Source organism: Zonotrichia leucophrys, chromosome 3 (genome assembly GCF_028769735.1).
Source record: "Zonotrichia leucophrys gambelii isolate GWCS_2022_RI chromosome 3, RI_Zleu_2.0, whole genome shotgun sequence".
Taxonomy (NCBI): Eukaryota; Metazoa; Chordata; class Aves; order Passeriformes; family Passerellidae; genus Zonotrichia; species Zonotrichia leucophrys.
Genome location: NC_088172.1, coordinates 56,977,523 through 56,989,291, shown reverse-complemented (window position 1 = coordinate 56,989,291; position 11,769 = coordinate 56,977,523). Strand labels below are relative to the sequence as shown.

Genomic DNA, 11,769 nt, shown 5'->3' with positions numbered 1-11,769 from the left:
TTTCAGAACTGTCCTGAGACTTGGCTGCATTTACACCTGTTTTTTAATGGTTCTGCAAATTGCTCATGCAGGGACACCTTCCACTAGACTAGGTTGCTCAAACCCCCATCCAGGCTGGCCTTGAGCAGTTCCACAGCTGGTGCATCCATAACTTCTCTGGGTAACCTGTGCCACTGCCTCACCACTCCCACAGTGGGAATTTCTTCGTAATATCTAAACTAAACCTACCCTCTTTCAGTTCAAAGCTATTGCTCCTTGTCCCATCACTACATGTAAAAAGTCACTCTCCTGCCCTCTTGCAGCCCCCTACCCATCGGTACTGGCAGGCTGCTGTTCCATCTCAGGGCTCCCTCAGCTCCTGAGTGAACTACCCCAGCTCTCTCAGCCTGTCTTCACAGGAGAGGTGCTCCAGCCCTCTGGTCCTCTTGCTTGGGCAGGTCCATGTCCTTGTTGTGCTGGGAACCCAGAGCTGGACACAGCACTGCAGATGGAGGCTCGCAGAGCAGAGAGGCAGAATTGTCTCTCTCATCCTACTTCCACACTGCTTATCCTACATACACGACTGGCTTTCTGTGCTGTGAGCTCCCTTTTCTGGCTCATGTCTAACCTCTCATCCATCAGCACCCCACTCCAGTTCTTCTCACGGCTGCGCTCAATCCGTTCTCTGCCAGCCTGTGCTTGTGCTTTGGATTGTCTGGTGCAGAACCTTGCACTCGGCCCTATTGAACTTCATAAGGTTCAAACAGGCCCATGTCAAGCCTGTCCTGGTCCCTCTGGATGGCATCCCTTCCCTCTGCTATGCTGACCACACCTCTCAACCTGGTGGTGTTGGAAAACTTGCTGAGGGTGCACTCAATCCCACCAGCCCCAACAAAGATTTGTGGGACGTAAGCTGATATAAGATACGTGGTATCTATCTTATTGGGACAGAAAAACTTCTGCTCTTTCAGTTCTCTATTGTGCTTAACACAACATGCTATGTGCCCAGACAGAAAAAAAACAAACTATAATGCGAAACTTTTTGAAAATATATTGTAAAGTGTTTCAAATATATTTGCCTGATGGCAAATAATGCAAGTTCTTTCAAAGTTTCGTTTAGTCCTTGTCTTGCCAGATGTGATATTTGAGCTATGGGCTGTGTGATTCTTCAGTGGAGCCCCTTGGTAGCAAAAGCATCAGGACAGGCACCTGTGCTTTGAAACACACCAAACCAGTGGCTTTCTAAGGGTATTCACATGAAACACAACTGGACAGGTTTCCAGCTCCTCTGACTCCATAACTTTGTTTGGTAATTTACCTTGTAAAATTTAACTTCAATTTATTCAAACCTCTCAGGTACGTGGGCACCTCTGAGCTGCCTTTGATGTTTTAAAGATACTATCTTTTGCTACAAAGTAATAAAAAATACCCAAAATATTTAAATTTTTATGTGTTTATTATTATCATAGGAGACAGTAGCTCTGGGCATGACACAAACTGCTGCTTTATTTGAATACAGCAGCAGTCCAGAAAACTTACAATGAAATGTGAAGTTCAAGACAAATGGGAAAATACATTAAGACAAAGCATCACAATAAGTCTGGCCCAAGCCAGACTCTTGGTGACTGCTATCAGGTCTTCTCACTGTTCAGTAAATTGGCTGACTAGTTGTACATCTTGTGAGCATCAACACAGGGAGGAGGAATTGGTGGAAAATCAGGGAATGCCACCCTAAGAGTTACAAAGTGGTAACAATCTCAGTTCCAAGGATTTATTAGGAATGAAGAAGCCCCAGAGTGAAATTGTCTTTAATCTCTTCAGAAGCTTGCACAAGTCAGTGGTTGTATTTACCATCTTTGGCCTGGTTCTTTACATGCAGCTGGTGCTTTACAACAGAGATTCACATCTAGAGCAGCTGCTTTTCCTTTTAAAACCTTGTTCAGTTTTACAACCCCTTTGAATGGATTTTGTCAATCCGTGAGTGGGACAAGGCTCAAGGGAGCTGTGTAAAGGAATGCTTCAGTAGATGGCACTCTCCCTCTGAAGGAGGATGGGCAGATACCTCAGCCAAGGAATTAGATGCAGTGAGAACAGCTTCCTTTGTACTCCACAGAAATCACAGTGAATGCACATAAAGCTCTGCCTAGCTATGCAACGAAGTAACCCCTGGCAGATTTCCACAAATTTGGATCTATCAAGTCCTCACATCTGGCTTCCTCCCTGCTTGAATGACTGTAGTCTGTTTCTGTTCAGCTGAAGTTCTCCTGAATTCATAACAGTGAGTACACACACAGACATTTTTTATATCTATTTTTTGTATATATATGTACCTGTACCATATATACCATATATGCATATATACATATATAAAAGAGCTCAGTGGAAATGTAAGTTGCATACATTAGACTCAGAGTTTACAATTGTTCTTTCCCTATTTATATTTTTTTTCAAACTCTTTATTTTATTCTACTATTCTGTTAATGGTAGGTCCATTTTGAGAACTTAAGTCCTTTGATTTGTTGATAGTTTTCTGCTGCTATTTTATAGTCACAAAATTTCATAGTTCCAGTTTAAAGAGTACTGAATTAGTACAAGTGAGGAGGACTCAGCTGCAGGTATGGGGACAATGAAAACCTGCTAGGCCTTGGGGAGCTACAAGCATTTTAATCAAATCTGTTGCTAAACAAACAGCAATGTAAAGCCATCGTGCATCTTTCTAAACTGTACAGTCCTTTCCTAACTGATGAACAGGAGGGTGAGAGAAATGTGTATAAGACAAAGTTGCAATAAAAAAATTACATGGGAAAAATTTATAAAAAGCAAATTTAATTAGTTGCATTTTAATTGAACTAATTAATCAATTTAATCCATTTTTTAACAGTTTTGAATTCTTGAATAATGTGAGTATATTTTTAATTTACTGCTTTTAAGTACCTTTTTTCTTATTTGACTGGTACACAACTACATAAGTTCTCGATCACTGCCTCTCCCCCTACACTCTGCAAAAATCCTTTCTCCATTGATTAAAACCACAGAGGTAAGAGCATTTTTAAAATCCAGAAGCTGGAGCTAAAAGTTTCCTACCATAGTTCAAATAACATTGACCTTTTTTCCCCCCAATATTTATGTCAGAGCCTGAGGGTGTTTGGGGGCCTGATGGCATGAAGAGGCCATAGGTCATGTATGAAAGAGGAGTGGAAAGAGTTTGTGTGCATCTCTTCAGTGACAGACAACTTTTGAGCAGTCAAAAGTTATGCACCATTGCCAACTGGGTAAGAGAATTTCTGTTAAAAGTAGCAGTTCAAACAGTGACAGGCTGCATAAGCAAAATGGTAGATTAATAAATATATTTTTTTATATTTCCTATTTTTTGAGTCAAAATGAAACAAACCTACTGTGAGTGTCAGGTGCTTAAGGGTCTGTGCCCAAAAGCAGTATTTTCTGTCATTTAGCAGAGAGGCTGTATGCCAGATTAAATGCTGACCAGTAGAAGCTTTTTGTGGAAAATACGGTTTAGCTACAAAATCCATCTGGTTTTTTGGCAAATAGATTTAAATTCCCAAATGCATTTATACAGAATTCCAAATAGCCTTCACAAAGTAAGGTTACTTATTGGAAGTCTCTTTTGCACACAAACTAAATGGAAATGGTTTGGAGACGCTTTTTTAACACTGTACAAAGGAACAGATTTTTTTTTTTTCACCTTGGAGACAAAACTCAAGATGTTGAGTGTGGGACATTTACTATTTGAAGCATGTTCTGTACAAGAATAAAAGCAAAAATAGTCCAATATTACTATGGTATTACTATTTTTTTCCTCTCCTGCAATAGTGAGCTCACATTTTATTCAGTTAATAAGGAAACTTAATCAAGGCCATGAAACCTATCAAAGACATTTGATTTATAGTTTCAACTCCTATCTTTATAGGAGCTGTTGTGATTTCAGAGAATGTTTAAAGGTCTGTAAATCAGCCTTCCACACTGCTTTCAAGTGTTTGTTTCAAATCAAAGAACAATTGCCTGACTGAGTCATCAAACTATGTATCAGGACACCTGAGTTTTATGCCTTCAGGCAAATTATAGCCTAATTTTCAGGTATCATGCACTTCTTTAACTCCCACTTATCTAAAAGAGAGTTGCAAGAACTTGGCACCTCTGAAACTTGTTTTTAAACCACTTTGGGAATATCTTTGTTGTCATTACAATACAAAAGTTCTATTATCATTATATTGCAAAGGTTCCTTATTGCTAGAGTTTCATACCTCCTCAATGTTTCTTGTATGCATCTCCTCTAGGCACTGACTCTTCCTTATCCTCACAGTAACCAACTGACTCCAATTCCCCTCAACCAACCAATCCACTCTTTTATAACACTCTTCTTCTTGGCTACAGGTGTGGCCTTTTAACATCAGGCCTGCTCCTAATCTTTAATAATTAACTCAGCTGCAACTCTTTAGGCAGTAAAATTACTTTCTATACTACCTTTATTTTCTAATATTGTATCCCCCTACAAATCTTCTTTACAGATGCATAGGAAAGCTGTTTTTAGTGTTCACAGTAGATTTTGAAATGTTTAGTAAGAGCGTTACAGAAATGCAGTCATTACTAGCACATGTATCATTGAAACAGTCCTGTTGTGTTCTCATCTCAGTGCAGTACCATTCAAGTTACCTTTAAAGAACCTCAATTAACCATTAACAATTAACCATTACAGTTTTTTAGACAGAGCAGAGCAAGAGACGGAAGGAGCATGTGATGGGTAGCAGGGTTTTAGGATGAAAGCTGAAGGGTGGAAAATAATGAGCAAAGGTGAAGAGCAAGAGGTGGCAAAAGTAGGGCCTGGCAGTCACATGGGCTCCCTATTCTTTAGAAGAGCCCTACTGAAAGGATCCAGAAAACATGACAAGAAAATAGACATACTAGCCTAGCTTTTGATAACATTAAGAAACCAGACAGAGATGAGAACTCAATGAATTTGCAGAGCTGGTCAAGGAAATAGCCAGAGAAATCAAACTTACAGTTCTTTGTAATGAATTGCATTATGTATTAGAAGTGTCATATCTTTTGGTTTACCAGTGTAGGTAAACTTGTGACAGGTGTTATTTGTGATTAAGAAAATTACATCAAGAGAAAAAAAGCAGTTGTTGGACAGACCAGAGGGATTTGGGTGAGTCTGTTCATGAATGTTTGGAGATGGGTGCAGAACAATGGGTTGATTTTCAAACATGATTTATTTAGAAAATATTCATTCATTAAAGATTCATAAAGAGGTGAAAACTTACCACTAAATGTATCAAATGCAATCATTAGAATACATCCACCAAATCTATGAATAAGAAGTTAATAAAAGTGATTAACTTTCAGCAGACTCATACCTACAGGATCCCTAATTAAGGTGACCGTGGATCAAACCAGTTTTTACTGGAATCCTCAATATTACAAAAATCACCTCATGCTGCAAGAATTAAACCAGGGTCATTTGTAAATCTCTTCAGCCAAGGGTGGGCACGTGCACCAGACTGGTGAATTAAGCAAAAGGAGAACTCAACATTTTCCTTTACTACCTCTTTCTGCATGAAAACAGCAGATAATTTTTGCATCCTGTCATTGCTAACTTATCCAGCCCACTCAGCAGGACTGGCTCGACAGGAAGAAAATTGTGTGAAATTCATGTGGCCACTGTCTTTTTTTTCCCCTGTTTTCTATTCTTGCTGATTTGCAAAGTGTCAGGTGACTGAGTTATGAGTTGTTTGTCCAACAGCTCCTTTGTTCTGATCTGTGCTTCAGCAAAAACTGGAAAAACCTGTTCACTTGTTTTTTTTTTTTTTTTTATCTTCCTCTCTCCAATTGGTAGCTGCAGCTTGTACACATGCAGACAAGGTGGTGCCTACCTTTCATGTGGAAAGCTGCCTTACAAAAACAGGTTGCATTATCCCAGAGTTTTCTAGTCTCATACCGGCTTTGGTGGATGATCCATAACCTAAGCTCCATTTGCTCTCTATGAAATGAGTTTAGGTCATTATCTTACTTCTGTTCAAATGAAAGGAAGGGGTGTCTCCAGTGCACTCATTTTAAATAATAATAATAATTTATGAACTTCAGGAGATCTACAGAAACCAGCCGTGTGAAATGTATTCTTTTGGACTCAGAAGTCTGTCTGCCTTACAGCATCTGTGCATGGTGTGGTGTTAATATCTGTAAGACAGAACAAACAGTGAGGAGGCAAGCTAGTGCAAAAAGCTGACAAATTGAGAAGAAACTTTTGTTTCCGTCTCCTTCCTTTTCTTCTTGCTTTGTGCTGCTGCTGGAACAAGAATGGGTCAGCTATGTGGACGATGCATGCAGCTCCTGCGGGACTTCATAGGCTTTGTTCAGAGGATGTCCTCTGACTTGGTGCAAGGCATCAAGGAATGCTTAACTCTGATAAGCAATTGCTCCTGCTTAAAACAGAACAGCTCTAAAAACAGGCAGCTGTACAAGCCCATCCTACAGCCTCATGAGAGAGTGACTGCACAGGAGTTTCTGCAGCATATTGAAACAGGTGAGAAGACTTTCTTTTTCTGAAGGATTGTGAAAGAGCAAGGGGATTAATTTTGTGGGTTGAAAGCAAATTGCTATCTGATCTGCTCTGGTATGGCATTGAGCAGCTCGGTGATGATGAGGAAAGGCCAGAGCTTACAGAGCATTTTCTTTGCATACAGGACACCAAGGGCTCAAGTCGTGCAACAGTTGGATCTGGGTAGAAGGGGTCAATAACTTTCTTGCTCTGCCACCACTGTTAATATATAACCCATGTAAATGTGTTTCATAAAAGTGAGTCCTTCTAGAAATTAAAGTTACTTTTTTGAAGTCAGTCAAAAAGAACTGACAAAATTGGACATATGCTTTGATAGGACTGGATGCTACATGAGTACTGAGCTGTGAGTGGGCAGATCACAGTGTGATGCGCACAGTTGTGCACCACTGTGTTGGCTGAATACTGGGACTTATGCTAGGAATGTCTGGGCTATACATGAGGAAGATCAAAGTCACCCTGGGACAAGCATCACTGAGCTCTCAGGATTCCAAGCAACTGTGCTTTTGTGCAAATGTTTTAGACATCAGGCTTAATTACAATTGTGGGATTCTGTTTGAATCAAAGCGGATCCATAACTCTTCATCTGTCTCCTTTGCTTTACAGGTTATCTGCCTAATTCCTCTGTTTTTCTATTTGTGATATCCTCTTTGTCCTGTCCTAGGATACAATATCAATAGGAAATCTTATTTCACTTCTGCAGTCATCTTGAATGAGTGTACTTTGTTGGTTGTCCAGTCTAAAAATAGTCCTTATCTCAAGATAAAGGGGTCATTGCTTGATTGGTTTTGCTTTGTCTCAAAACTGATTGGGTATACTTTATGTTTAACAGCTTTGGGCTAAAGCTACTACACAAAATTGCACAGTCCCCTACTTTGGTTTGTGTGAAGGTACTATTCATTTACTTGTCTTTTTGGGAACATGAAACAATCTTCTAAGGGGAGCCAGGAGAGACATTTTTCCTTGGTGTGACATGGTTAATTCTGTTTGAAATGATCTGTCATGGAACAGCCTGTGGAATAATTGCTGTGACTCTGGTAGTTGGGAACGTGTGTGGATTAGCCTCAGTTGGTATACAACAAGCTGGTGCCATTATCCAGTGAATGTGGTGGGTCCTGTGCTTCTGCTAAGGTTCACTGATTGTTGCACCTTTAGACCTGGTTTAAATCTTGACATTCATATCCAGAATAGGGACAGATCTTTCAGCTTGTTATACAGTGGAGATCTTCCAGGGCTGAACTTTCTCTTCCAAAGTCCAGCGTGCTCCTGAGTGTATGGGAGACTCTTGGCAGTGTCCCTGCACAGCTGATGGCTGAGATGTAATGAGGGGGAGGCCAGAATAGCTCCTTGTAGCAGCCACTGGTGTTCCCTGAAAACACTAAATGTGTGTTTTCTTGAGAGATCCTTTCCTCTCTGAGATCCATCTTCAAAACTCTGCTCTGTCTTGGATCTATGGGAGCTGGGGCACAGCAGCAGGAAACCTAGGGCTTCTCTGACAACAGTACCCATGACAATGAGGGGTTTCAAGGAGGTCCCACTGTCCATGACAGGACAATACAGCACCCAGGAAGCAGAACCAATCTGGTTGTCTGGATGGCCAGATCTTACTGCCTAGACAAATGGAGGCAGGGAAGCCTCACAAAGAGAACCAAGACACATCCCTCTTACTTTAACACTCACCTTTGTATTTTATTCCAAGAGGGAACAAGCCTATCCTCAAAACAAAATATAATAAACAAAATATAATAAACAAAATATAATAAATGGGAACAAAATATAATAAGCAAACAACATTTGGACAATTTGGGTGCAAGGAGAGACTTCATGGTTGATCATCATACTCATCTGTTAACCAGGGCAGCAAATTTTGATATTTTGAGCAGGTGAAGATTTTGAGTGGTTTCAGTTTTATCACTCTCCCAGACAAAACCACATATAGAAGAATCAGATGGATCAGGTTCAGATAGTGAAAGGAACAGAATTAAACCACATGAAGAGATTTTTTGGGGTTTTTTTGTCTAAAACCTTGCACACACAGGCGCGTCCTTCCCTTGGTGTATACTACTAATTATTTTTAAAAATTGTCTTTATATGAAGCAGTTCTGTGAAGCTCACTTGCCTAATTCTGAGGGTAGGAGTTTGCTAGTCTTGACATGTCAGCAGCTTCTAATGGCTTGAGATACTGGCTGTGTTTTGCAGTGAGGCATGAACACTCATGCTTCTCACATCCCTCACATTTCTTTGTCTCGTGGGAGGTAATAGCTAGGTACTTTTCACAGAAATGTTTCAATCATTATTGCACAGCTTTAATCTATTGCCTGAAAATATATCTTGTCATTGTGTGCTCCACCAGTTGATCAATTATATTTCCGTTTTAACTCTGTTCTTTCATTCAATGTCCCTTTCCTTTTCCTCTCTGCTGCTCCATTCCACATATTATAGTATGCAGTGACTTACAGAAGTCATGCATGACTGCTATTGCTTGATGACTGTTGTTGAACATCTGGTTTATTCATAGGGGAGCTATCATACTCGAGAACAGGTAGACTCATGCTAGAAATTTAAGCCTGAGGCAAGCCAGTTTGCAGTCCATGTTGCTATTCCTTTAAATCCTGATTTCAATACCCAAGACAGGAAACACAGTGAACTTCAGATATGGTAACTTAGAAATATATACTCTTTCTATGCTTATAAATATATGTAGAAATACAACATAAAATAGAAATATATACTCTTACTTAACTAATAACACCATGTTCAGTATTTTAACAAAGATTCAGAAAAAGGTAAAGATTTTTGTGGAGAACAAGAACACCTGCATTTATATTAGATAGCATAAAAGTGTCTAAAGGTTATAATTTATCTTGTTTCCAATCACTAGCTTTATGAGCTTTACAAGAGGCATTGCCAAGGACAGGTTATTCCCAGTTCATCTATTGCTTCTGCTCATGGAAACACGAATAAAGATAGATGGGCTTTATGGAATACAAAAATCCTTATGTGTTTGGTTGGCTTTAAATTTTAATTTCTTTTTGTAAACTAACTCTTTACAGATGTAATTAAGCCTGTGCTGTCATTTTACATCTTTAGATTTTGAAATGTCTCCACTGGGAAAGGACCCTCTGGAAGCCTTGAGGACCTTATCCTTTTCAGAAAATCCAGGTTTGCAGCAGTCAGCTGCGCTCTATTACTTGCACGTGAGTCAGCACAGTAAGTTCTCTCAGTAAGCATTTGAAAATTTTTGTGTAATTATAAATAAAAATATTATTTCAAACTGTGAAACTCCTTTTGATTCATTAAGCAAGTTTATTTTTTTGCTTTCATGCCATGTTGTTTGCTAAGGAAGATGGAAAACTGTCATTGCCACATAGGCAGAGTCAGTTCTGGTTTTGCTATAAGGAGATATCTCTTACAATTATAAAAGACTCTTACTTATGAAATTGTTACACTTAAGTGAAGCTCAGCAGAACCCAAAGTATTTAAAGTTAGTGTATACTTAATCTCCTGAAAGCAACACAGTCAAAATATGGTGAAAGGAAATGGACATAGTGACCAGTTAATGTTAAAAATTATATACAAAAAAGGACAATGCTCCAGAAGATAGATTGTAGTGAAAAGTTATGAAGGACACACTCTTCTTTGTTCCAAATATTCTGTGGGAGCACTTGGCTCTTGAGGTAGTTTGTTAATAATTAGGAGTCAGCCTAGATATCCCAAATAAAATATCAGGAAGAGTTTGAATTCTACAAAAAAACCAAAAAAAATACTAGCAATAAGCCGGTTGCAATTTATTTATTTGTTTATTTTAATTTTACTTCAAAGAGAATATTCTGTCGCTTGGATTATAGCTTTATCCCGTGTATTATTTGCTGGATAAAAAGTGCAGGTGGCCACAAGGCAAGGACGTGCTGTGAGGCAGAATGACTTGTTTGGTAGCAAGGCACGCTGCTTCCCTTCCCATGGTATTTTCGAAGTACTTGATTATTCAAAACCTCTTCAGGAAACTTGCCCTGTTTGCTAGTAGCAGTGGAATTTTAATAAAGGTGAATACCACTCTGCCTGTGTATGGGAGCACCTCAGGCTTAAGTCCATCAAGGGAAAAATGTGACTGTGATGATCAGTGGGACTCATGAATATTTCCTCTCACTCTTGCAGTGAACATCCCCCTGCCCGTGGAACATCTGGAACCCTTCTATGCCTTACTACGTTCTGCTGACCTGGAAGTGCAGCAGATGTCGTCCTTGTCCCTTGTCAACTTCCTGCTGGAAGGAAATAGTGAGTAATTAATGACACATCTCTCTTCAGGTGAAGAAGTATCTGTTCAGCCAGACTCAGATAGAAGGTGGGCACTTCTATGCAAATCTAGATTCCTTTTTTTTGTGTTCCTCATAGGACAAGTGTGAGTCTGATTCTGAGTGCAAGATACAGAACTTCTGGTGCACCAAGATAGATCAAATCCCTCCAGCTACATTTTATAATGGGACAAGAGTTCTTGGATCTGTGTGCAAAGGCTGATAGATTATTCCCAGGCCAGTGTGGGAATTCTATTCTCATTCTTGGATCTACAGACATTTTTCCTTTCAACCAATGGATACAGCTAATAGAAGTAAACTCTGTGTACAAGACAGTGTTTATTTTCTGATTATTTATGAACTGGACCTTAGTCTTAAATTGCTTGCAGAGGAAAAAAGTTTTAAATGCTTAGTATAATTCACTTGCTTCTGTAACTAAAGGGGAAAATGGACTTGAGATAGAATTTGGGAGATGCAGAAGAATAACTTCCCAATAAAGTTTATGTTGATAGACAGGGCATGAACATGCCACACCTCATCAGCAGAGTCCTTGTTGCTCCTACTACTGCACTCCTGGTCACCCGGGCCACAACAAGTGTTCCATCCTGCAGTCCTATAATAGCAGAAGACAGGGTCAGTCTTCAGTGAAGTTAGCTTTTTTCTTTGCTTTCTTTTTTAAGGATTTTGCTGCAAATAATATCATGTCACTGTTTACAAAGAAAAATTATATTTAAAGAAAGGGGCGAGCGGCGTTGCTGAGTAAGTTGTGAACCTATTGGAAAGCTGCAGTTGCTCTTGCCAAAATTCACCTGATTTGGGACCTTCTGGCCTAAAACCTCCAAACATCTGTTACACTCTTTCATGCATCTGAAGGAGAATTAAACAAACCTAGCTGGAGACTGAGAGTGGCTTTCTGGCTGTTTC

At 39.5% G+C, this 11,769-nt stretch overlaps 1 protein-coding gene across 6 annotated transcripts in view; it reads left to right on the top strand.

Moving 5' to 3' along the window:
- The first annotated feature begins 2,040 nt into the window (after nt 1-2,040).
- LOC135445614 (uncharacterized) overlaps nt 2,041-11,769 on the top strand; it is a 31,368-nt gene continuing 21,639 nt past the window's right edge. For 3 of the 6 annotated variants that reach the window (XM_064708356.1, XM_064708353.1, XM_064708358.1), the window contains exons 1-4: nt 2,041-2,257; nt 6,082-6,520; nt 9,644-9,763; nt 10,709-10,828. In XM_064708356.1, coding sequence (XP_064564426.1) covers nt 6,295-6,520; nt 9,644-9,763; nt 10,709-10,828 — 466 coding nt within the window. In that variant the 5' untranslated portion in view covers nt 2,041-2,257; nt 6,082-6,294. Of the gene's footprint in view, nt 2,258-5,944; nt 6,521-9,643; nt 9,764-10,708; nt 10,829-11,769 lie in introns of those variants that run through there. The other 3 variants (XM_064708359.1, XM_064708355.1, XM_064708354.1) reach the window with 3 other exon arrangements.